We start from the raw sequence: 27,101 nt of genomic DNA, 5'->3' as shown, positions 1-27,101 counted from the left end.
ACAATACACGAATTTCAAGCTCTCTTTTGGAAATACATGCATATTCTTAAATTTCTTAAGATAGCTGCGGTCAATTGAATTAATTTTAAATACGGTCAGGTCTTTTCTACATCTGTTCCTTGTGCTCCAAGGAGGGAAACAACCCCACACGGAGAACCCAGGCGGGCCACGGCCTCGGCCAGCTCTTGTAGCCGAGGCGCCCGTGCCCCCGCACGCCCGGCTGCCCTCACAGCAGCGGCCCCGCCGCCGGTACGGCCCCGGGGGAGCACCGCTGACACTGCCGCCACCGACACCGCCTCGCAGCAGGGCGGGAGCTGCAGAAAAACAAACAAAAAAGGCGCAGTGCCGATTATTTCCCTCTCCCCGCGGTGAGCCCGCAGCGCTGCTGCCCAGGCGGGCTGGGGGGGGGGGGCGGGCAGCCAACCTGGCGAGCGCGGCGGCATTAGGCAGCGCGGCCCCCGCAGCCCCCGGGCCGCCCTCAGGCGCCCGCCCGCCGGCGCCGCAGCTCCGCGCCTGCGCGGGGCCGCCATGGCGTCCGCGGCCTGCCGCAGGCTGGCCGCCGCCTCCTGCCTGGTGCTCGGCGTTTCCCTCCTCCTGCCGCGGGCCCTCCTGCCCCGGGGCGGCGGGAGGCAGGAGCCCGCGGCCGCGCCGCCCGAGGGTAAGAGTGAGCCGGTACGCCGAGGCCTGGGCTCCGGCTGCTGGTCGGGGGCCGAGCGCAGGACGCGGGCGGTGGCTCGGCGGGGAGTGCGGGGCGGGCGGTCCCGGTCCCGGGGCCGGTCCCGGGGCCGCTGCCGCCGGGCGGGCGGGCGGGGCGCGGGCCTGGGCCTGGGGCGGGCGGGCGGACCGTGCGCTGCCGCCGGCTGTGGGAACGCGGCGCCGTTCGTCCGACCCGGCCGTGTGCCGCGGCGCTGCCCTGCCCGCCCCTCGGTGCCGTGTGGGCTGCCAGGGATGGAGTTCGCTGCTCTCGCTGTGATCTACCTTTTTCTTTTCCCTTCAGAAAAAAAAAAAAAAAATCGTTTAAAATCTTACCAATATCATTTTATTTAAGTGGGAAGATACTGAAAAGAGACCTACTCATACATTTTTTTTTTCCATTGTGATGCATCACTTTTTATTTGAAAGCTTCATTATTTTGTTACTTTCTGTACGGAATGTTTTTGTTGTTGCATATGAAATAAAAGTTCATTTGAATCACCTTCATTGCTTAGCTTCCTGCTCCAGTATTTTAAACTTGTTTTTTGTGCACCAGATTCTCATAGCAGATGCGCCACATGATGACTCATTTAGACTCAGGTCCTGTCCCTGCGGCCCCTTGAGCTGTGTCCTTGCCTGCTCTCCCACTCTGCGTGCCTCATCTTCTACAGGGTTGGGTTCATACAGACATCTCCCGTTATTTTTGTGCCCATTGCCTCTTACTGTAGGTCTTTCTCCCAAAGGCACTTCACAGTAGGAGCGAGTATCATAGCCCTGGGTCTTGGCAGAGAAAGAGTTTTGCCCTGGGCTGCCTGTGAGCCAGAGGTGAGGCTGGTGGAAGTATGGAGAACTTCTGGGTTGTGTTGGGTGCTGTCCCACAGGGACTCATGTTCAGTGACTTCCTCCTCCTTCCAGCAGCCTGGTTCTTACGTGACCGTACACTTCAGTGACATTGATTTCATTTGACCAGGGCTTTTAAGGACGTTCAGACTGAAGCTACTGCTGAAACAATGTTATGTTGAACTGAAATACCTGACTTCTGTGCTACAGCTACCCTTCCACGGCTGCTGTGTGTATTCTTGGTCCTTAAGAACTTGAATATAGGTTCATCAGCACTGTAGACCTACAGGTTTGTAGTGTCATTGCAGAATCTCTTAACACTGGAAACCTGAATGGTGGCTGATTTTTTTTTGATGGTATATCCGGAGCAGTCTTGTGAGGGCACGGTGCTGGGCCCCGCAAAGGGGACTGTGGAGTCACCTACCTGAGGCAGGGCTGAGGGCAGACGCGCTGTGACGTGGTACCTGTCTGTGCCCCTGTGCAGCTCCCGACTCTCATCCCACAGTGATACCAGGTGGTGGAGTTTGACAAACTGTTTTCCTGCAGCAGTGCAGTCTTAGGCAATTGTCAGTTAATGTTCTGGTGCTTCTTTCTTTGGCTGCGGGATGGACTGGATTGAATTGATCTGACAGAAAAACTAGTTCAAAAAAAATCCCCAGCAAAAAACTTGCCCCCAAATTATTTTCAGTGACGTGTGTCTGATGAATGATTTTCATACCTGTTCTAGCACAGCCTGCTTCAGGCAGTGCTGTCATAAGCTGACTAATCACAGCCACAGTTAAATGCTTAAAATAGGTAACATAAATACTCTTTCCATCATCAGTATGTAGTATAAATACTCTTTCCATCATCCTGCAGGAGATCACAGTGCAGCATGAGGTTGTGTGTGCCTGGTGCAGAGCGAGTGCTCGGTGTGCTCATCTGTTGCACCCCAGCACCTCTCTGGCTAAGGACATAATACCTCACCTCAGCTGATCCGTTTCAGATGAGAATTTATAGTCCATATTTTCAATTTGATAGCAAGAATGTCATTACACCTGCTCTGTAGACCAAACTTTATTTCACCTGAAGTTATTTTTTATTGGAAGAATAAATCTTGATTGAACAGTCTAATTCATATCTCTGTCATTAGTCGTCCTCTTCAGTGAGCTGATAACTGCAGTTACCTGACAGAAGTTTCAGGGACTTGAAGTAATCATGTCATTCTTGAAGTTATAAAGTGCTTATTGTAGTCTTGGGGGCAAAATGCCTCTGAATAAAACATTCTTAAAGTTCACTACCATTTGTTAGAACTCAGTGTTACAGAAGGCTTTTTATCAAAAAAGGCTTTAAGCATGGGAATGGTGCTTTCTCTAATAAAGCCTAATTTGGAGGTCACTTTTAGGAAAATAGTGAGCATAGCACTATAAAAGTTAATACTGTCTTTCAGACAGGAAAGGTGTTCTTTTTCACAGTAGTAGTTTCATGTATATGAAAGAACTTTATTTAAAGAACTTACTGTGAATGTATCACATTTCTAGTTCATGGACAGGCATTACAATTTAATTTTTTTTTTTTTTTAAATTCCCTCAGGAAAGACGGAAAAAAAAAAAACTACTAGCAATTTTAAAGTATTAAGTATAATGTTCATAAATACATGCCATGCATTTTGTAAAGCTACTCTCTGAGTTGGTAGTTTAAGAAAAACCTTACAGCTCCATGGCAACAGGTGTATAGTCTGTCTGCTATCTTACAATCAAGTGGCATCAGCTTCACAAAATAAAATACATGACTGTTTAGGTAGCGCCTCTGCCCAGCTTGCATTTGTTCAGTGCATACATCAGTTATCTGCAGGTGTCCTTACTTCAGAAAATTAAGATGTTTCTATTTTGGGTACCTCTTGTGCTTTCCTGTTTAACCTCCACCTGCAGTATTTAATGAAAAATGTCCAAGCATTTGACTGTGTCCATTAAAAACACCTGTGCGGTGGTTTAAAGTAAGCATTTCAAAATTGTCATTCCTTCTAACCTTTTTGGGTAGGTTTCTAAAGTTGTGTTGTTGGGAACACAGAGCTATTTTGTAAATGTATTTTTGTAAAAGAGCAAGAACTAAATGAATGCATACTGTTTGTCTGCCAGAATGAGAAGTATTTAGAAGAGGAAATATATAATTGACTGCATGTGTAAAAAAATCTAAAATATGGGTCTTGTGATAGTGTATCATACTGAAATAGAGAGTGACTTCAACAATGAATGGAACGTGAGCTTGTAGTGTTATAAAAAGGATTAATTACTTGGGCTTTCTGTGGGAAAAGGTGTTGGGGAAAATAGAGGGTGTTAAAGAATAGCAGCAGAAATGGTATAGTGGCTTGAAAGAGAATTTAGACTAACTGTCAAGAAAACAGTTTCTGTATAGGTTATTTTAAGCTATTATACTAAACATGGAGGTCATGCAAGAAAACCTAGGAGGGCATTTTCAGTCTAGAGAAGATGAAGTTTATTACTGAGTCTGTCTGTCTTTCTGTGTGTTGCCACTTGCAGCTTTAGAACCCTTTGGCCAATTAATCTCACTGGACAGAGAGAGAGATAAAATAAATGTTATATGAAAAAACACTGCTGAGAGGGGCTAAAGATTGATTCCAGTGTCCTGAGACAAAGGCTTCGGTATGAATGCCTCTTTATTGGCATCTACCAGAGAGGGAGGTCTTGCATATCCTACTTGGCAAAAGCTTTGTTTTAAATACAAAGTCAAACAGAGCAGGAGAGAAAAATGTAAACTCTGAGTTTTGGTTCTCACAATTTCATTTCTGATCCCTGTGAGTGTCAGAAAAAGTGGTGGTTTTCTTTTTCAGTCACTGCAATGAACATTTTACCAGGAAAATGTAAATGGGACCTAAGCATCCCTAAATGTGGGAGTCATTGTACAGTTTGAATATAGGTTTGAGGACTGGACTTGGCATTGCTGAGGCAGGAGGATAGTTCTGTATGCCACTGTCACATGTTTTTTCAGTTAAAGCTTTTGCAGAACGTCTAGCTGGTTTGTTCTTGGGCTGTGGTGGTTTTTTTTTGGTTGGTTGGTTTTGCGTGCACAGTAAGGAAAAGTAAATGTCTTATTTGGAAAAAACACACCTAATCTTAACATTTCCAAACCAAAGTAGTGTAACCATGGGTTTGGGGTGGAAACAAATCAAAAAGGCAGAGCGCTTACTGCAGAGGATGAGCAGAACTGTGGGTGCTGTCTCCTTGAGGACCAGCTTGGTTGAGATGTGAGAAGCAATGAGGACAGCATCTTTTGCTTTGCTGTCAGCTTGGACAAGTCACACACTCTTCCCAGACTGCCATGTTCTGTCTCTAACCCACCTCCTCCACTTCCTGGGGTCTGAAGAACATGCACATTCTATAAATGAAGTAATGTGTGGTAAATCTCCTGATGGATGGAGTGCAGACAATGTAGCAGCAGCCCGTATGTACTGCATGTCAGGCTTTATTTCTTTATTATACGTGTGTATCCCAGCATTTTACAGCTGGTCAGATGTTGCAGAAAGACATATTATCTACACTAATAGTTGCTGAATCATACAATAACTTAAGTCTAAATAACTTTATATATAGTCAGGTTAGGCTCAGCAGCAATTCCTAAAGCCCACTAGGTAGACCATGTAACAGCTTTCTTGGAAAAAAGATACTTGGATGGTCTGAATATTATCAGCTGGTTGGCTGTTGTATTAGGTGTGCTATAAATATACTTTTTAAGATTTGCTTTTTTCAGTTGAGTGTTAATATTGTTAAAAGATTAAAAAGCCCACTGTAATTATGGTACTGCTATTAAGGACTTCATCTACATTCAGAAATCTACAGTCTCTCAACATAAATGTTAGCTGGGCATAATTACATTTTTGGACTTAAAGCTTTTGAAGGGACAGGATTAGACAAAAGAAACTCTACTTGCCCCGTAGCTGTTTTGCAAAGTTGATTTGAATCATTAAACTGACAAATTATTGATTGTATTGGGTAGACCTTAGGTAAAAAGATTGTAAAGCCAGGTAGGGTGTATTCGGTGGAGTTACCACATGCAGCAGTCAGGTCTGTGAAGGCAGTCCTCAGGCTGTCACAGAGGAGTTGAGAAACATTTCAAAACCAGCAGCATGGTGGCACCCTTCAAAGCTAAACGGAGGTTAGTGCTCTTCCCTTCCCACAGCATGGAAAGTGTCCTGTTGAAGTACCAACAGCACTGACAACTGGATGGTGCAGCAAACACGGACCCAGCACGGGCACTTCTGTGTTCATGTAGAAGTGTGACTTGATTTTATTGATGGGAGAGTATGTTGACTCAATTTGAAAGTGGTTTCATCCCTGGAAACATGGAATCCGGTCACATCACCTGCTGGTGTGTGTGCTAGGGTGTTGGTTTTTTTAATAGCACATGGTGTCGTTCAACTGACAGTGGCATCCAAATTGCTATGCATTTCCATTTGTATACTGTGTATTTGACAGCTTTTTGCATATCTTGCTTTTAAGTTGCCTGTGCCATCCATTTCCTCTATAATTTGCTTGGGTTCTTCACAATAAAAAGCTATGGGAAATAATATTTTTTAAAAATTTGGAAATCATTATAAAAGTTTAAAAATCAACAGGGAAAACTTAGAACTAGGAGCCATGAACCTCCCCCTTTAAAATTATTTTGATAATGAAATGACTAGTGTGTGTCCCTTTGGCCTCATTATCTTTACTTGAATTGAATCTTTTAAAGCATACATGAGGCCTTATGGATAATTTAGAAGACTGTTCCCTTTAAATACAGTTTCACCTTTGTCAATTATTTTCTTTCTTAATATTTTTTTTTTAATAAAGAATATTTGCATGAGTATAAGATGTTTTACAAAGGTTTATCAACCCTGCTGTTTCATCCCCACTTCAGTGATACTGCTATCTACATAATATCACACTTGTTTCCACAGTGACCTACTGCTACAAGGCATTCCTGCTGGAGCAGTGGGACTTTCTTGTAAATAAGACGCTATGCCCATCACAGACTTTGAGTAGTTCACTAAATTTAAAGTGCATGGTAACAGCTTCCTCAAATTTAAGCCAAAGTTGAGCTAATCTAAGTGGTTTTGGTCAATGGTGGTATACCCAGGCTGGTTCACTAAAGCCTACAGCACTCAAAGAATGTATGCCATCACCTACAAGAAGAATATGTTTTTAATAGTAGACCCTCAGGAATGATTGATATCACTTCCCAATACGTGTTAACTGTAATTTTCCGTGCTCAGGAATTTAGCTGCCTGTGCTGGTGTTTCCTAGCAAGAGCAAATGTTAATTTAATCTAATTTTCTCTTGTCTTGCTTCTCAGAAAAATATTTGCAGCTGGGTACTCACAGACGTAAAGCTAGTTATTTTCAGTGCTATTTCAAGCCTGGTTTTCATTTTCCTTATGGAAGTGCAGGGGTGCAGGCTGCCCGGCTTTGCTCCGGCGGTGCCGCCTGCCGCCAGGCTCGGTGGCGGGTGGCTGAGCCGTTCTGGGCAGTGCCGGCCGGTGGAAGGGCCGGCGGGTGCAAGTCCAGGCTGGGTGTGGAGATGGAAAGCAGGATGTCAAGTACACGGGGGAGTGAAACAGTGAATTTCATGGCAAAATTGTTGAACTGATGGCAGCAAGAAAACAGAATAATGCGTGAGCTTAGATGAATTGAGATTCTAGTGCCTTTCAGTTGAATGAAATTGTCTGCAGCACTGTCTCAGGCTCTCTGTAGTCTTCCTCTAGCATCCATGCATCCATGTATGCTCACTCCCCTTTCTCGTTTTAAATTATTTCTGCCTCTCTCAAGGCTAGAAGCCATTTTTTTTCCCTCTAAAATGCTGACGATAGAATGTCCCAAGCTATGTTCAATCTCCTCTCTTATAGTGCTTTACCTAACACATGTTGAAGGAGAACAGTTTGAGGTGCTGCCACTTTTCTTTATCTTTCATTACTCATTTGGTAAAATCAGGTAAAATATTACTTACAGTGTGATGGCCCGACCAAAATCATAGTAAATGCCTCAAACATCTGATGGCGAACTTTGGCAAAGGAGACAATCCCTATGGAAATGCCGGAGTTGTTCAGGTAATGACAGAAGAGTTGCGGCGAGATGAGGGGGGTTCCCAGGGAAATGGGACCGTGCCTTTCCGAGGCTGGACTGCCCTGTCTTGAGCGACTCTGTGAGGAGCCTCTGGAGAGGCCGCTTTCACGACGCATGTGCCGAGAGGGAGGGTTGATGGCAGCCACGTCTGCAGGGAGCGGGGAGCAGCTCCCCAGCGACCCCCAAGCCCACCGACCCATTTCCAGAGAGCTCGGCGGGTGCAAACTGCGCATGCACCAGGGCCCGGAGGGTTCTAGAAGCATGAACTGTGCATGACATCTAATTAGCCTAATGAATCCAAGTACCTGCCTGGAGGAGTGGCAAGGGATCACAACAGGACAGAATTGATGCCCCACGTGGCACCCCTATGGAACTGGTCCTCTAGGCTGGCTGGACCATGCTGGAACCAGGACTGCTGAAATCCTTCTCTTTGCCTCTCTCCCCCCTTTTTAATCTCCCTTCTTCTTTCTCCTATTCATTCCTATTCTGCATATATGACTTGTTGGTATGTGTTACAAGATTTAAGGCTTGTTGCTCTGTGTGACATGTACGGTTTGTAGGTGTGTTTGTGGTTTGTCGGTGTATGCTGTAAGTTTCGCCTCAGCCGTTGTTTTCATTGTATTTGCAGATTTTGGTCATTGCTCAGGGTTTTGCCTAGCTGATATACTATCTGTTGTGCCACTGTCAGATTTCAAGTAAAAACTTGCTCTTTGGAGTAACTTTTTGGGTGATTGTTGTCACTACTGCACAGAGGATTAAAAACCTCCTCACCCTAGCCCACAGAGTGGGATGGGACATATGGTAACAGCGAAAAATCTATACTGGGCAAATACTGCAGTCATGTATCAGGATGTTAGATGGGTAGTCGTTTATACATTGCATAATATTGAAAGATCAGTCTCACAGCAGAAAACTGATACGTTACTGGTTTTTTTTTGAGCAGAGAACCAGGAATTTGGGTCTTCATCCTGTTAGGGATGCTGATTCATAAGGTCTTTGGATGAGTAGATACCTGTTAAAATCTGTGTTTTGTTAATTGCCCTGCCAGCTTTTCCTCTTCTTAAAATCAAGAGAGTAATTGTGCATACCTAACTCCTAGCACTGCATATGGTAAATGACTGAGAATTGAGTTTACAGACTTAGTACTTACAGTCCAACAAGCTACTTTATTTATCAGTCGTGGTCCATTTAAAAGTAGAGAAGATAGTTCAGTCACACCTCCTGCAGTTTTAGGCTGCATGTAAAAGGGTGAAAAGTAATAGAAGAAAAATAATTGCCGTGTGTTTTTTTTTTTGCAGGGAAACTTGGTCACTTTCCACCGAGAATGCATTACCAGGCCGCTCCCGACAGCCGGGCTGCTCCTCATTTTGCAAGGTCTCACCTTGCTGAAGCAGTTGCCAAAGCCAAGGCAGGTGGAGGTGGTGGTGGAAGCATTGGTGGAACTGGGAGAGGTCTTGTGGGGCAGATTATTCCTATATATGGATTTGGCATCTTCTTATATATCCTGTACATCTTATTTAAGGTAAGATCAACATAAATTGAAAAGTCAGGGAAGTAACAACTAAAAAAACCCTCAAAACAGAAATTATAGTCCCATTTCTGTACCTGGTTCCATTTCAGCCTTTCTCAAAAAAAAAAAAAAAAGTTTATGCTGGACCTTTGACTGGTGATTGAAAGACTGGTGTATCCTGTGGTTTTTGCTATTGCAAGGATTGTAGCTAAGAGTGCAGGGATGGGTTGCTGTGATCCTGTATTGGCCTATGACCTCTTACAATTTTTTTAAGGATTTTTTTTCCCCCTTGGAAAATGTGTATGTTTAGAACAGTGTTAGAGTAATTTTGAATATGCACATAATATTATTTTCTGTTATGGGTGACTACTTATTATATATACTGTATATGTCACGTATTGTGTTATGTATTTAAAGTGGGAGAGAGGGAGTGCAGTCATTGCATACCTTCTGGAACAGAAGCACCGTGTTGTTGGAGAACGGGAGTTTGTAAGGTTGTATTGACGACACTAGAACTATCCCAGCTGAGGAACTGGTAGAAAGCTAGTTTTAAAAAACACAGCCCAAATTTCCCTCAGGTGTTTCACATGTGATTTGAACTTCTCATGCCTTTTTGTTACACAGATGTGACTGTCATGTAGGTGATGACCATCAGCTGTGTGAGAGGAGGGAGAAGTGGACTTGTGAAAATGTTTTTTTCCTTTGTGTGAGGGCTGAATCTAGATTGAGCAGTGTCCAAACAGTTGAGCCTGCACTGGACAGACAGAGGCAAGAATGAAGTGAATTGCGTGAACTGATCAAACGCAGAGAAGTCAAAAGAAATATATAGCCTGTAGCTTCTGGATAGAGTTAGCCGGTATCTTTGCTGCGTGTACAAAGTTGGTAAGGAATAATGGCAAAAAGCATTGCAAGAGGGACAAGCGGGATCACATGTAATTCCTTCAGAACCTGCCCTTTATTTCACAATAATTGATCAATGAGGGTTTTTTCTGTCCTATATGCAGAAGAATGGAACAGGTAAATATTCTAAAATGAAGAAGTTATTTTTGGTGAGTTATGCTTCCACTATGCTTAAAAATACCATTTGTTCTAAGTGGAGTTTTCAGCTAGCAAGATCTCCCAGGTATCTTTCATAGTTGTCTATTTATGCTGCTGAGCATGCTTTCCTGTGTTTACTTTCTGGCATATTTTAGTTTTCTATCCTATTTTCTGTTGCCTTTGGGGCTTATATATTACTACTGTGATAACTGATAGAAGAGTTGTCTTTTTTCACTCATCAGCTGGCTTCTAAGGGAAAAACTACTGCTGGAGAGCGGAAATGCCCTACTGCTGCACCTGGAAACATGAAGAGGAAAATCAGTGAGTATGACTGTGTAGCTGTTGGCTCTGTAGAGGCATGTTCCAACCAGGTTCTTCAAGTTCTGGGCACACTTTAAAGGTGCTGTTCACCCCTGTAAAGAAAAAAACCAGAAGCTTCTGTGTTGGAATGAGCAAGAGTTAAAAGTGAATTATTGCACCGTCACTTTCTAATCTCATTCAGCTAATGAGACTATGAGATAGTAGCCTGATCCCAAGCCCCCCTGGAAGCCATGGCTTTTCATGAGGTTCATGGAATTAACTGTGTGGATTTGCAGAAAAGCTATGTAGCTAATGATTAAAAATGGATAATGGGATGTCCACCTCTAATTATTCTACAACCCGTAATATTCTAGTAATAGTATGTAAAGATATTAAAAGCTACCTTCATTTTTTTGAATTTGTGAATTCTTAAGTCATTACCAGGCACTTCCCTACTTTTTCCTTTACCTTTTTGCAATTCTAAAAGTGTTGATGAGAAAGTAAACAGTATTCTGAAATGTTTCTGTGATTTTACCTAAACATCAGTGGGATAAACTATTTGCAGACTTTTATTAGCTAGATTAATAAATTTACTATTGAACATTGGATGAGTAGTTACCATAACAGTATTTAAATGTTTTGTGTTTAGCTGGCTAAATTGTAATAGGAAAGAAAAGTACTTAGGGCTTTATAAAAAGTGCTAGCAGCAAGAACATAGCTGTAATTATCTTGACATTAATGCGTATATTAGGAATACCTAATGCACTCGGTGTTATAGATTGTTTTTCAGTGCACTTGTATTGCATTGTGCCTGGGACTTTTGTGCAATTTATTAGCAGTGGTAATTGTATTTTTTTCTCCAATGTTTGGTAAGAGAAGCTAACTTTGCAGTAAGTTAAATATTTACTGTCATTATAACCCAAAGAACTAGTGATGAAAATTATTCTGCCTTTTTCTATAGCTCTTAATTTGTATTCATAAAGCATTCATCCCGAGCTGTATCAGAGCAGGGGACAAGTCACTGGACTAGGAACACAGTGGCTTGCAGGGAGTAATTTCCTCCAAGGACCTTTGCGGATTTCCCTTCCCCTATTTCAGACATGCAAAATAATAACATCAGTGCTACATTTAGTGAGGACATTCTCTGCAGAATAGAGATCTTTCCAAAAGCAGGATGTTTCTGGATGGCTTTCTCCATTCCTACAATGTCAGAGTTCCGTTGTGCCTTTGTGCTGCTTAAATGGGTGTGCCTGTAACAGCTGAATATTTAACTAACCCAGGCTGGTTTCATATTTTTCTTCAGTGGGGAACAATGAGGTCTCAGCTATAGGATTTTGAGCATGAGCTACAAAAGCCAAACAGGGAGCTCAAGCATTTTTCTTGATATGTCCATGCTGTTGCATCTTCACTGTTAATGCTTTCGGCTAAATTAAAGCCAGGATGAATGTTCCTGCATGTATGCATGGGTGTCTACTACTGTATTATGGACACACTTTTTTGAAAAAAGTGCAGCCATGGAAATGCAGTGCTTTGCTCCCCAGACAGACACCCTGTGGCTAGCTGTTGTTCATCCCGGTGAGCCTGGCAGACCTTTAGTGCTCACTGCTTAGCCTGGCACACCTCTGCAGGGTTGGATGCCATCAAGCCCATGAACTTCATTCTCTTCGGTAAAGATGTGGTTTCTCACACCTTAGACTTGTTAGAAAATGCTCAAGTGACCTTTTGTCTCTGTTCCCAAGGTCTTAACAGGGAAATTCCATGAGAACTATTAACTCTGCAATAGACAGTAAAACACTATGGTTTCCTTACAAAAAAAAAGATGCTATTTTCTTTTCCCTAACTTTAATTTCCAAGGCATTTACCATGGCCCATCCACTCTGATTACTGGGAAGTTGCTTGGGAGCTGCTGAAAGACGGTGCTTTCTATGTGTCCTATTACCACTGGCAATAGTCCTCACTTTCTTATACGAGGAAAAGTAGGTAAAACTCTTTAAGCTACATGTTCTAGTTTCCTCAGAGCCAGTTTGGTTTGGTACAACGTATGTTTCCTGTCATAATGGGACAGGGATATATTTTCAAAGCTCCTTCTGACAGATCTTGGGGTTTTGTTTGTTTTACAGCTGACTATGAGCTCACTCAACTCCAGGAAAAACTGAGAGAGACAGAAGAAGCTATGGAAAAATTAATCAACCGAGTAGGACCTAACTGTGACAGGTATATTTCAAATTAAAGCAATTGAAGGATCTGCTCTGATTAGAAATAAAACTTTCTTACATTTGCTATATTAAAATACCATTTTTATTGCTACTTCAAATTGTAGAAATTTGATTTTACACATCACACTTTTTGTTCAGCAGTTCTTCTCTTTTCAGCATCTATATTTAAAATAAATCATTTTTTACAACTTCATTTTCCTTAAAAAAAAAAAGCAAATATCCCTACCCTCCCCCTTTGTACAGTCTGTTATTTGGAAGATAATGACAGGTGTGAGTAAACAGAAAATTAAACCCCTATGTTCAAAGTATATAAGATAACCTGTCTTGTGTGACCAAAGTAATATTTTGAATGATTCATAAGAGACCTGTTTGTTTTATGTTATTTTCCTGATCTATGGATTATTTTTCTAAATAAAAATATATGTAAATGCCTGCTAGAATATCCATAAAATATTTCTTTAAGGCAGAATTGTATAATAATCTGATTCCATAATTTAGTTCCACCCTATAACCAGTAAATCCGTGCATTTGCTTCTAAATATAAAAGAAAGAGTTGTAAAATCAGGATTTAAAAATTTATTATGTTTATTAATATTTGCTGTAATATACGAGATCCCTATTCTACGTTATAAAGAAACACTGGAAACAAGTCTGTGTTTTTCTTAAGGAGTGTAACAACACATCAGTAGAACAATGTATAACTGCAGTGTCTGAAAATTTAAATGCCATGAACATTAAGGTGACGTTTGCAAGTAAAAAAGATAGCTATTAAGGTTGTAATGCATGTTAACTTCATCTGGATCAGTCAGTGCCTGTTCTAACCCATTCTGTAGGAACAACTTGCTGAACCTGCATGTTATATTCATTTATCCTTCAAACCATGTTCTCTTTGAGCGCGTAGTTTTGCCACTTTGCACTGTGCCCTGTGTTGCAGCTGCACTTGTCAGGGTGCCACACGTGCCTGTGTTAGACAGGTTCCAGGGGGAGAAGCCCTAAGCTGCCCTGGTTTTGTCAGTGAAACTGAAGGCTGCTATTTTGACTATTACTCATCTCTGTTTTAGAGAGCTAACACAGTGCTCTATGCGTACCTTTAAGCTGCCGGATATAGGCTTATAAGCTGCCCAGATACTGTGCTGATTCTCAGGATAGGACATTTTTTACTGAGAAAATGGATTTAGGGTCTGATCCAGTATTTGTTCCACTCTGTGTTATTGGCTCAGAGCCTTGCTTTAGTAGCACTTCCCTTCTTTGTTCAACGAAACTATTTATATAGACAGATCTAAAGGCCTAAGGAGAAATCAGAATCTGAATCTAATAAAGAATTTTATGTGTAGGCTCTTTAAAGAACAGGAGGAAAGCACCTCTAGATGGAGCAAATAGCTGTTTTTTGAATATACCCAGACTTTGAAGCTTTCTTAATCTACACTGTGATACTCATTAAGTTCAGTTATGGGATGAATGTCTTAAAATAAAATGTATGGTTAGAGAAGGTAATTAGAGCACAGAGTACAGTGCTAGGTTTATTCAATCCGGATGTTGATAGATTTAAGTGGAAAGCAGAGAGAGCAAAAATTACTTGAGCTCCATTTATTAATATGCAGTTAAACAGAAATCCTTACAACAGTAAAATCAGTGAAAGAAATTACTGGTATCAAATTTAAACTAATGGTAAAAGACCCCAGGTTAGACCATGGCCCATTGTGCTAGATACAGGAAAGCAACTCCCAGCCTGCCAAGTGAAGTGTCAGTAACCAAACCAAAGGATGTATTTTACATTGTCACAAAAAAGTGTATCACCATAACACACAGTGCAATAGTGCTGAGGTCTGAACTCATGCCTCAGTGTCCTCTCACTTCAGGAGCTTTCTCCTGGCTGAATGGCTCCAGGATTCACCCTGGCTTTCTCCTTCTGGTGAAGGTTCTTAGAATCCAAAGATTTTGTATATTTTCTTCAAAAAAACTTTGCTTTTGAAATCTGGATGAGTTTGGAAGGACAGTTTATTCGTAGATAATGCTGTACCAAGGAAAGAAATCCTGTTTCAAAGGAAAAATACATGCTGTGCCATGCAATTTTATTCTGCTTTCCTCTGTAGCAAGTGTACATGTTGTTTTCTTGCTGTGGCTTGTCCTGCTTATTTCTTTTTCTTTCAAAAGCATTTGAGTGAAGTGAAGCTGGAAGACCTCTCAATACTATTATCTGGTTTTCTCAGATGGGATAGTTAGTATTATCCAGCCCTGTGTTGTAGAAGGTAGGCAGAAACTTGGATTTGCTTTTTTTTTTTTTTTTTTTCATGAGGCTTGAAGACCAACGTCCTTCCAAACCAGCATACCAGTTCTAATCATTACAGCCTTAAGTACAGAAACCCCCTTGCAGAAATGCAAAACTTTCAAAAAGTACAAGTACAGATACTTTTAATAACGCCTAACATGTATTAGCTAGGACTAGAAGCAAGGTAAAAAAAGAAAGAGGAAGAAAGAACTACTTGGCTGGGCCCTCAGCAACATAACCAGACCTAAACTAAGAGACGGGCAAAGATAATTGTTACCTAATGCACACTTAAAAGGGTAGTACACAGTACCTAAGGATATCATGATTCACAGCTCTGAGAAAATCTAGCACTCTTCCCAGCTCTTTTTTCAACAGGTTATAAATTTTAATGATACAGTTTTATAATTTATCATCGCATTCTCTCACTAAGGGGGACCTCAGTATCTGCAGTTTCTAAATGTAGACCTTTACAGTCCAGTACCTCTTAGCAGGGATGAAGAGCCTTGCTGGTAATTTGATGATTCAGAAATAAAGACTTGATTGATGGTTATATAGGGCTCTCTGCATTAAAAGCATGCATATTGCTTTTTCCTAGGCTCTTAGCAGAGTGTTTCAATATTGGGACAGTGATATAACGGGTACAAAAGATTTTCCTACCCATTCTCACAGTTGTTTCACCTATATTCTTTCCACCACTGTCTGTAAAATTTGATGGTTTGAAACCACTTTAAATTGAAGAATACTTGTAAATATTTTTATCAATGGGAGTATTGTACAATATTCTATTGTAAAAAAATAATTCAATTTCTGGTATTTAGGTAAGAGGTAGAAATAATACAGCTTGATTACCTGTTTTTAAAGTCCTGTTTACCAGGCTGTCAAATGGAAAAACTTACCTTTTTACCGTAAACTGAGCAAATGTAATCTGGGCAAGGGAGAGAGGCTGTACTCTGTAGGGTGCCATTTTTGGGCCATAGCCACATTTTAATAGCGATTATTTTAAGATCAAGCAAAAAAATACCACTTGACATGTCTGAGATAAAATGTTAAATTATGGATTTTCACTGAAGTCATGATAGCTCTTTAGGAAATATTCTGATCTCAGTGTAAGAATAAGAAACCTTTACTTTACCTGTTAGTGAGCACTTTGGGACTCTACAAAATGTAAGCATTGCCAGTATGAGAAGTAATAGCTGTGTTGGAGCTACAAACACACAGAGCAAAAATAATGACCTTTTCTTACACTGTAAACCTTTTGCATCTGTTGTCCTCTTTGTATTCATAAGTGCATTATACCCTGGTAAATCTCCCGTACACAGGCAGCCAAATGTCTTATACATTGCCAGCATCCTACAGTAAGTCTTCCTAGAGGCCTTAAATGAAATAGAAATAGTGCATGGGCTTTGTTTTCTCCCTCTCTACAGGGAAATTTGTCTTCTGAGCAAGGTATCTGGAGGAGGAATACTCTGAAATACGGAGACCTTGTGTTGCAATAAGACAGTAGTGCTTTCTAATGAAAGTATCCAGCATATTAGGAATTTTCCTATATGAAATGCCACAGTGATGCAGCTGCATTGATTGATCCTATTATCTGAGCTAGCATATCTCCCCGTTGTGCTAAACAGATAGGCCTCTCTGTCTTCATCCAGGTAATATATATTCAAATTACATACACTTTTGTCTATAAAAGGAGGATTAGTTTAGCGGTTCTATTACAGCTTCTGTCAAAGGCAGCTAGCTGATGAAACCATTTCTTTCTGTGTGCTGCTTAATTGCTTAATTCACATATCAAATTCTACATCTGCATAACCCAGGCTTTTGAGAAGATGCTGCTTCAAACCCTTACTTGTTCTGTGGAACAAACTGCCGCTGCAACTTGAGGGGACTCAATGCAACCTCCATATAGTGTTGGGACTGTATGAGCTTTTCAAACTGTGGGGCAAAGTGCCCCTCAGGGAAGTTGCAGAGGAGTGATACTAAGCCTTGTGATCTCAGCCAAACAGTTTAATCTGGATAGCTCCTAATGAAACCAGTGGCCCCGCTCCTGAGGTAAGTTCAGTTACAGACAACTGTGTGTGCAACTGTGCTCAAAATCTAGCCCAGGGTCAGCACTTTGATCACTGTCACACAAACCAGCAGTATGATGTTAATCTCTTTGGCTTTGAACCAGTATGACTGCTGCCTTTAGTGGAGTAACTATCATGTCACCATCATTCCTGTATACGTAGAGTAGCACAAAGTACTTATTAATGTGCTGCTTTAGTCGCAACAGTTAATAAGAGGAAAAACTGAAGGTGGGCACTGCAAGTTTATGAGAATTCAGGTACCTGAAACAAGGTTTAGGTAGACACTAATCGCCTAAATCCAAAATCATCAATCTCTTTCCAGCTCCCCTCTTCCCATCGTACCCCTAAGATTCACTGAGCAGCTGTCTAACCTTGCAGATTATCTGTCTGTCTGGTAGCCTGGAGATCGCTGGAGATCATCTGTCTGACCTCACGTACTGCCCACAGTTCAGCGTTACGTGCATGCCAAGTGCCACCCCCTCTGAGTAACCAGGGGCCTAAAACACAGTGAGATTCAAACAAGCATCACAGTAGTGCCTCAGTCCCCGAGAGGTTTGAACTGGCCCTTACACAGGGATCAAACACCTGCTCAAGAACAACTTGAAACTTTAGATGAAACAAGCAGAACAGTCAGAACCATTTTCATCCCTAAGTATAGCCGGTGTCATTCTGACCTACTGAGTGAGTTAGAGGTCAGATCGCCACTCTCCAAATACTTCTTTTTTTGTCCCTAAGCTTTTTAGGAGACTTTGTTTCTTTCAGAGAAAACAACACAATCTTACCTGTTGAAAGCATTTTTGTTACAACAGTATGTAACTATTATCTGAGTAGTAGTAATTACTAGAATCAGCAGTGTAGAACCAGTCAAAATTATAGTTTGCTTTTAATCTGGTAAAAATCTCCGTCCTCTCCCACTCTCCCTCTGATTCTAAAGGGCAAGTTAAAGTTAAATCTAACACCTTCTTTTCATTTTTAAATCTTCCTTCCTGCTTCTCCTCCCACCTCCCCACCAGGCAGCATTGTTGACTCTGTATAGCAACACGATGATCTGTCCAACTGACATTTCTTAATGAGGCCTTGCAAATGTAATACCTTTAATTGTCATAATTAGGGATCATATGACTCTTGAGACTAATATCTGTGTGAGACATTTGAATCAGCCCCACAAGTTGTTTTAAATGTAGCATAGGTTCTGAATTACATTTTCTTACAATGCTTCACACAAGGCATGGCCCTCTAGCACTCTTTTAAAGGCCAGAAATTTCTGTGCTGTCTTTTGTACCATAACTCTTGCTTGTGTGTCACTTCCATCTTTAGCTCACATTGGCTGTACCTGCCTTCCTTTACCTGTTTAAGTTTGCAGACTTTCTGGGTAAATGGATGAACCTTTATACCAAGCTGAAGTGCAGACCATGTGCAGATACTGAATAGTGATAATACCGCAGCCAGGTTTCTTCAGACTGTGCTGCTGGGATGGACCAAACAGTTGGGTTCAAACTCTGTTAGTAGTCTGTAATAATAGTGTACTGAATTCTGGTGTCTAATATTTTCTAGCAGGACTCAAAATGTTACAACAGACCAGGAAAAAAGGTTACTTCAGCAACTCCGAGAAATTACTAGAGTTATGAAAGAAGGAAAATTCATAGATGGAATCTCTCCTGAGAAGGAAGCTGAAGAAGCTCCTTACATGGAGGATTGGGAAGGTAAGCAAGAGCCTTTGTTACCATTACCCTGGCAAGAAAAATTGAATAAGGATTACTTATAGATCCAGATAATTTCACAATTTTTTGTTAATTTTATCCTTCCTTTTCAGAAGTTGGTGTTCAAAACTTTGCAAGGGCTGGTTTGTTTTCCCAACCATAATAGAAAGAAAATAGATTTTGAGGCATCCAGCATTTCCTTTAGTGTAAACACTACCGTATCTGCTGCCAAAAGTGGCATATGAATATTCACATACACTCCATCTGCTACTGGGTCTTGGCTGCTGTAGGTTTATATCTTTCCCTTCTTTGCTGGGCTAGATTTCATGCAAAATCATAAAACGCTTGGAAATCAGAATTATGTTTTGGATAACTTAGAGTTTTTGCTTTTGATTAGTCATTATTTGATTGCTCCAATGTTGTAAAAGTCGAGTCCAGGAAGTTTGTCTTTTAAAAATTCTTTATTTTAATGTCCTTTCCATTCCTTGATGTATACTTGTTACATAAATGTGCTTTCAGGATACCCTAGTTGAGCTGCTCACTATCATAATTTTAAATGCAGACTTAATTCCTTGCTCTTTAAGAAGCTTTCAAAAATGATTCAAAACATAAAGCAAAAACAGTGGCCTCGAACACTGTTTTCTAAAATGAAATGCACAAAGTATTTGACATATTTGTTTTTTTAACTTTATAAATAATGCTGTTTACAGAAAAAGTCTTCAAAACATGAATCAGTCAATCTGTAGACAGAAGCACAAAAAAAGAGGTTCTACTTAAGGATCCAAGACATGCAATTTTCACCTGTTAGCTCCCATAGTTTTCATCAAAGCTCAGATATTCACTTGTGAAAGTCAGGGTTGATATCCTGGCTCCCTAAAGCTTAGTGGAGTTTTCTTATCATCTCCCAAGAAGTCATGTTTTGCACATTGTTGCCATGGGTTTAATACTGTGACATATACATGGCATTAAATAGATGACACTTATACTGGTGGTGCTAAAACCAGCTGTTGTTACAAGCTTGTGCACCCATCACTGAAGTCAGTACTACTTTTAAATGCTGGTAACGCTTCAAGCTGTATATCATTTCATTCCTAAGGTTATCCAGAAGAGACCTATCCTATCTATGATAATTCTGATTGCTTCAAGCGCAAACAGGACACAATCCTTGTAGATTACCCTGACTTGAGCCAGCCCTCTGCAGAAGAACTGGCAGAAAGGATGGAGGGCATAGAAGAGGAGGAGCATCTGTGCAATGAAACCCTGCTATCTGATCTCACCATGGGAAGGGGCATTCATGATTTAATGCCGAAAAAGGACAAGGTAACTGGCATCAGTGAAGAGGAGAGGGACCTTCATCACAGTGAAAGCATTGAGGATTGCTGCTGTTGTTACGAGGACGACGATCCTGCTGTCATAGCGGAGAACACTGGATTCCACTCTGAAAGCTGCAGTGAAGCAGAAGAGTCAACCCAAGAGGATCTGTCTGTGGAGTCAGAAAATGAAAATGCAGTACTGAAAAAGCAAAAAGACAGTGATTCAGATGAAACAGGTACACTGAGAAAGCGCAACACGAAAGGACTTGAGTAATAGGAACAATTGTGGATGTTATCTAGATGACGAAGGTCATAAACTGTCATTTGTGTGGTTTTTGTTCCCAGTGAAGACTTCTGTGTGTTCATCAACTTGTACTAATTTCATTCCTGTGTCACATCATCTACCTGAACTGGAAGTGAGTGCCCTCCTTCAAGCCGTTTTGTCATGGCTTACCATGACATTGCCAACAGTGCTTTTTGGAGACTCTTATCTTGGAACAGATTATTCTGCTCAAATATTTGTGATTATTTCTGATTTGGAAGAAGCAGTCCTTTTTTTGCCCTTTGCCATCCCAGAGTTAACCAAATGTCCCTTCTGACCTTCTCAAAAACATCTGTTTGTGTGCTACCAGTTATGAAAATTAATCAAATCCATATATATTTATGAGATTATCAGGAAGCTGGAGAAGAAGGTATGCCTTCTTTCTCTTACCTGAATGTTAACTGATCAGCAGAGCAGACCATAGTCACACACGTGACTCTTTCTCAACCATGTCATGCTGCTGTATGCCTGAGAAACTCTTGTCACTACAGTCCACAAAGTTCATATGCTACCCTAACCTACAGCATGTTTTCCAGTTTATTCCATGTTGCAGGACCAGTAGCCTAATCTATGGTGTGTCCCAGGGAGAGCATGAGCAAGACTGAAGCATTATGAGTTGTTCTTTGTGTTTGCCATAGCCACAGTGAAACGTCTTGGTGAAACTCCTAGATGAGTGTAGGAATTGGCCCGTACTTCATGTGAGCGAAGAACAGTAAAAATATCCTTGAGGATTAAAAAGAAAAAAAGAAAAGCAGTGAGAGGGTTTGTCGTTAAAAGTAGAGACTAGAGCGAGGGTGAAATTGAGACTGAAAAGAAATCCCGCCACCTCCAGGCCCCAGGGACCTCCCTTGGTGGCCTCCAACAGACTCCTTGCATAGCGCTGGCACAGTGGCCCCAAGGACACCAGGCCCTCTCCTCCCTTCTCCCTCGGGGATCCGTGCAGAGGAGATGGTACCTCCCCACGCTCCAGGGGCCTGGCCAGGGGACGGCGAAGAAGGGCCCACGCAACACTTGGCAAACAGCAATTCTTTTATGGAGTGCTGGGAGACCTGGGGCAGGCCGGCTGGGCCTCCCGTTCCTGCCAGCGGGGTGTCTGGACGCTTCACCCCCTCACAGCTGCTGTCGGGCAGGGGCGGCGGCGCCGCTCGCAGGGAGCCGGGTCGGTGGGGTGTCACCATGGACCCCCCAGCCCCCCCGAACACCGCTGCCGGCATCTCGCCCAGGGGAGCCCAGCACGGGATGAGGAGGGGCTGGAGCCCGGGCACACGAGGGGCTGGAGGGCAGTCCCTGTGCCCAAGGGGCAGCAGAAGGGGGCACAGGGGAGCAAGCCCCAGGAAAGGGGCCCGCAGCCCCCCAACCCTCTTCCTTCTCCCTCCTTCTGTGGCCTGAAAGGGGACGTCGTTCAGGCCACAGGCCCCCAGCTCCCAGAACAGCCATATTTGGCCCCATGCACCCCCGTGACAGCGACCTCCTGTCACAAACCACCTCACCGCTGTTTGCTCCCGGCCAAATAAACACGGGGCCCCCAGCAGCTGGCTCACAGTTTGCTGAGCTTCGAGGCCCTCGGGTTCCGAGGATGCCTGGAAGTGAGGTCCAAGAGCAGATCTGGTGGCTGCCCATCTTTGCGTGGGGTGAGAGGCGGCGTGTGGCTGCAGGAAGCGCAGAGGGAGAGGAGGCAGTGCCAGGCGGGGGGTACCGTCAGCCGCACGGTACAACCTGACCACGTGGAGCCCACGGAGGTGGGTCAGTCCACGGATCAAGAAGAACCGGTGGAAGCGGATCCACCTCCAGCACGGCTTCCCACCGTGACGCCACGGCAATGGCATCGCAGGAGCGCCCGGCCCAGCCTCCGTGCCTGCCATTAGCTGGGAGGCCCAGCCTCCGCACCTGGCCGTCCTGCAGGCTCACCCATTCCGTCTCCTGGCATCAACAACTATTGTGTTCATTGCCACGGGTGCTGGGAGCCCTTCTTTCCTGTCCCCCACCTCCTGCCCGCACCGCACCCCTCCTGAAGGGGTGCCATCGCCTCTGCTCTGAGCCCCAAGGAAAGAGGATGAGATGACCTGTCTTCTGCCAGGCTGCTGCACTGGGACGATAGTTGTCCCTTAGAGGGCTACCGAGGCCCATGGGGCCTGAAGATGGAGTTTTTCAGTATGAGGACAAGAAGGTTGCCCAATGGGTGGTTGAAGATGAAGCTAGACCCCCCTGTGGCTGTGCACGAAGAATAGCAACAGATCAAGCAAAGAAGCTAGGCAGCTGTTCCTTTGGAGAAGCAGAAGAATGCAGTACTGCCAGGAAGAAGTGCTAGCCTTTAGCATTAAGGTCCCTGCTAGCTGCTTCACAAGGAGTTCTTTTCAAAGTTGGGCTATAAACAGTTTTTAAAAAGCCCCCAAAATAAACCAAGAAAATAACAGTAAAAATACTTGCCTCCTCTCTTGTTTGGTACTTTGGCAACTGCATCTGGACTCTCTGGCCCCTCCTGGTCTCCCCAGTCCAGGGAAGACACTGATGCGTGGCGTGTGAGCCCAGCCCAGGGCCTTGGGGATGGTGAGGAGCCAGGGCACACAGGGAACTGCCTCTGGTCGTGAGGGTGGTGAGACACTGGAGCAGCTTGACCAGAGAAGCTGTGGATGCCCCCTCTCTGGAAGTGCCCAAGGTCAGACTGGCCGGTGCTTTGAGCAACCTGGTCCAGTGGAAGATACCCGTCAACCTCACCTCTGTGCCTGGGAAGAGCATGGAACAGATCTTCCTAGAAGCTAGGACCGAGCCCAGGACCAAAACTTTGGGTTTTGAAATCATGGAAGAGCCTTCGAGAGACAAGGTATGCTGGGACCTGACAGGATCCACCTGTCCCAATGGGCAAAATGTGTTTTTGGGCATAAACTGGTGGGGCTGATCAAGAGAGCTTTAAACTAGAATTGCTAAGAGGGGGGAGGGGATACCAAGAGAATGCGGTGGGTAAGCCAAGGGCTGGCATGGTGTTGCCTGAGGGTGACAATGCTAGTGGGAACATTTTCAGTGCTCCTGGGAGCACAGAGGGCGCAGGAGCGTATCCGAAATGCTTGTACACCATCGCATGCAGTATGAGAAACAAACAGGATGACCTGGAAGCATTGGTCAGCCCCAGAGCTATGATATTATTATTAGTGAGACTTGGTGGAATGACCCCCACGATTGTAGTGCTGGGATGAGGGCTATAGGTGGCTTGGGAGGGATGGGCAGGACAGGCGAGGTGGAGGTGTCACACTATGTGTAAGGGAGAGGTTTGATTGTACCGTCCTTAGAGTTAGTGATGATGTGGCTGAGAGCCTCTGGGTGAGGATTAGGGTGGGTGGAAAACAAAGGAGATGTTGCAGTGGGTGTCTACTACCAATTGCCCAGCCAGGATGTAAGCACTGATGAGTTATTCTATAGGCAAATAGAAATTTCAGGATCTGTAGCCCTAGTCCTTATGGGAGATTGCAATTTCCTGTCCCTCAACTGGGAATATAATACTGCTGAGACGAGCAGTTCTTGGAAATTATTGAAGTTTGTAGGAGAGAACTTCTTGTCACAGGTACTCAGCCAACCAGGAAAGATGCCTTCCTAGACTTGCTATTTGTGAATTGAGAAGAACTCGGCGAGCCTGTGATGGTAGGTGGTTTTCTTGGTGTCCTGGTTGGGGCTGGCCTAGAGCTCCCGTTGGTCTGGCAGCGGGAGGAGCTGCAGCCCCCTGAGACCCCAGGGGCTCCCCAGGGCCCAGTGCCCTCACCTGTGTGTGGGGGCGGGGGGAGCACAGCTGGAGGGCTGGGCCCCGATTGGCTGATAGTCTGTGTCACGTGACATTACCCTCACTATATAAAGGCAGGAGAGGGCTGGGAGAGGCTGCCACTTCTGGGAGTGTGGCCGTGGGGCCTTTGTGTTCGGGATCACAGGCCGGGAGCGGGTGGGTGTCGGTCGGCAGGTGGTGAGCAGCTGTATTGTACATTACCCGCTGATACTGCTGTCAGTGTATTGTTCTGTTACTGTTATTAAACTGTTTTTATCTCAACCCGCAAGTCTCCCTTTGCCCCTCCGATTCCCTCCCCATTCCCAAGTGGGGGGAGGGTGGGTGAGCGGCTGTGTGGCATTTAGCTGCTGAGTAGGCTCAAGTGACAACACTTGGCCACGGTGATCATGAAATGGTTGAGTTTAAAACTTTCAGTGTAGTGAGAAAAAAGGACAGCAGAGTTGCTACCTTGCACTCCAGGAGAGTAAACTCTAAGCTATTCAGGGAGCTATTTAGCAAAGTACCCTGGGAATATGGTTTTGAGGGCTTAGGAGTCCACAAGTCCTGGTCAGTCTTTAAGAACCACCTTTTAGAAGCATGGGAGCAGGCAATTCCACTGTGTCCTAAGTCAAGCAAGCAGGGCAGAAGTCCAGTTTGACAGAACAGGGAACTCCTCATGGAGCTCCTGAGGAAGAAGAAATTGTATGGTCGCTGGAAGTGAGGTCAGACTTTACAGGAAGATTGCAGAGTCGTCATTTGTATATGCAGGGAGAAGACACAAAAGGCCAAAGCTCAGAGTTGAAACTGGCCCAGAAGGGCTTTTGTAAGTATGTTAATAGCAAGAGGAGGTCTAAAGAAAACATTGGACAAATACTTGTTGAAGATGGTCATCTGAGTAGGGATGAAGAAGAAGTGAAGGCATTCCATGTAGTTTTTGCCTCAGTCTTTAGCAATACTGGTAGACCTTGGGCTGCCTGGTCCCCTGACACGGAGTGTGGGAACAGTGACTTTCCATTTGTGAACAGTGAAATCCTAAGAGACCAGCTGTATCAGCTGAATGTTCACAAGTCTTATTAGAGAGATGGGGACAGACTTTTTAGTAGGGCCTGTAGCGATAGGACAGGGGCTAATGGTTTTAAACTGAAAGGGTTTATTCAGACCAGATACAAGGAAGAAATGTTTTACAATGAGCGTGGTGAAACACTGGCACAGGTTGCCCAAGGAAGTGGTAGATGCCCCATCCCTGGAAACATTCAAGGTCAGGTTGGATGGGGCGCTGAGGAAGTTGCTCTAGTTGAAGATGTCCCTGCTCATTGCAGGGGTGGGTTGGACTGGATGACCTTTAAACATCCCTTCCAACTCAAACCATTCCATCACTCTATGATTAGCTCTGGGACTAGAAGTACTAGAAGTGTATTGAACAGCTCATTTGAATCTATGCATATCTTAAGTTTAGCAACATATATGTGTAACCACTATGGGACCAGCTGTATTTCTAGATAATCAGGATGTATCTTGAGTGTGTTTGAAAAAAAAAGAGCACTTGCTGTAGGCACTCAGATCAGGTTTGTTGTTCAACGGGTGTCTTGCCTTGGAGAGCTCTCTTTGTGTTTTGTTTTGGCTGGATATTTTTCCAGGTTATAACTGTAAGCCTGATGTAAGCCTGATGTTTACATTGCTTATGTTATTTACAAAGCATTCCTACTGAAAAAATTAATTCATAGTAAAGGAAGAGATAAAATAGAGAAAACATATTGAATATTTATTGTTTGATTAGTAGTGTATTTTTGAATAATTTTGTAAGCCAACATTTATTTTGGATTTGTTTCCACACATTCTGGATTCTCTTAACCCAATCTTTCTCTTTCAACTGTGTCAGTAGTTTGACCTTTCTCTTTGAGCAGGGCTAGTGTTTTCTTCACTGGGAATCCCCACTGCATGCCTACAACACCTGGGAGCTGGCACACAGCCTTTCTATGTACCACATTTCATTCAGAGAACACATTAATACCAAAGACAGCTGTTAAAGGACTGCCTTCATTCCAATGCAAGTAACATCATCTGTCTATCCCTCTGTTCCTATAACAATGCTCTCACTGCTTAAACACTCCTAAAACCTACCTGAGTGGAGACTGATTGCAAAGGATGAACAGTTCTGGTTCTTCTGCAGAAATAGTCAGACTGGACGGATTGCTACAGCTGCATGACTTGCCAAGCATCCAGCCCTTACTTGTTACTTGCCAGTGGTCTGATATCCATGTGGCACAGCTGCTGCAGATGTAGCAGTAGTCCAACCCTTGCTATGAGAAACAAGGATGCCATCTCAGGTCTACTGCAGCCAACAGAAATATGGATTCACAGAGTTTTACCTGTCTGTACAAATATGTGCTTATGATGTACTTCAAATTCCTGCTGCTTATAAAGGTATGTGAAATTTAAAAGGTTCACTGTTTTCATTTGCATTTGGGCACATTTTTGCATTTAATTTTGTGCAAGACATTGTAAAAGCATGAAAAAGTGGTTTTATTTGTGAGGTTCAAGGTAAAGTTTTTAAACAGCTGTTTTCATACACTAAGAAACTAAACATAGCAAATGGTTGTGAGTAATGAAGTCCATGCTCCCAAGTGCGATAATCTTAAGACTACTACAGCCTCCATCCAAATAATGTTGCTGCTAAGGACAGCTCAATTCATAACAATACCCAGCAAGTCACCATTTGTGCCTGTTGCACTCTTACACCCATGGACATGGGATAGAGGCAAACGTTTCTGTTGGCCTTTCGGTGGTCAGTGTTTCTGTACCGAGTGGCTTGACCAGGCCTTGATACAGCACGGAGTATGAAGACACACACAAATTTTATTGCTTGAGAAAGGCAGCCTGCTGTAGTAATGAGGGTCCTCACCACAGTAGTGGGAGGCATTTGTAAATCCTCGTGCTGTAGTGTGGAGCAAGGACCGCCAACCTCAGTCGTCCCCGGGGGTGGCCTAAC

At 43.4% G+C, this 27,101-nt stretch overlaps 1 protein-coding gene across 3 annotated transcripts; it reads left to right on the top strand.

The window, feature by feature from the left end:
• On the top strand, positions 1-21,110 carry RIC3 (RIC3 acetylcholine receptor chaperone). Of its 3 annotated transcripts, none has more exons than XM_042784520.1 (6): positions 1-368; positions 8,929-9,152; positions 10,421-10,499; positions 12,599-12,692; positions 18,584-18,732; positions 19,826-21,110. In XM_042784520.1, the coding sequence occupies exons 2-6, from the start codon at positions 8,955-8,957 to the stop codon at positions 20,314-20,316; spliced, it is 1,011 nt and encodes a 336-aa protein (XP_042640454.1). In that variant the 5' UTR covers positions 1-368; positions 8,929-8,954; the 3' UTR covers positions 20,317-21,110. The 3 variants fall into 3 exon arrangements, with proteins under 3 accessions (XP_042640454.1, XP_042640453.1, XP_042640452.1); XM_042784519.1 differs by lacking the exon at positions 1-368 and adding an exon at positions 467-658 and having other exon boundaries at positions 18,587-18,732; XM_042784518.1 differs by lacking the exon at positions 1-368 and adding an exon at positions 468-658.
• The last annotated feature ends 5,991 nt before the right edge of the window (positions 21,111-27,101 follow it).

Source organism: Tyto alba, unplaced genomic scaffold (assembly GCF_018691265.1).
Source record: "Tyto alba isolate M040663 unplaced genomic scaffold, T.alba_DEE_v4.0 Super-Scaffold_8, whole genome shotgun sequence".
Lineage (NCBI taxonomy): Eukaryota > Metazoa > Chordata > Aves > Strigiformes > Tytonidae > Tyto > Tyto alba.
This window is presented reverse-complemented; position numbering and strand designations above follow the sequence as displayed.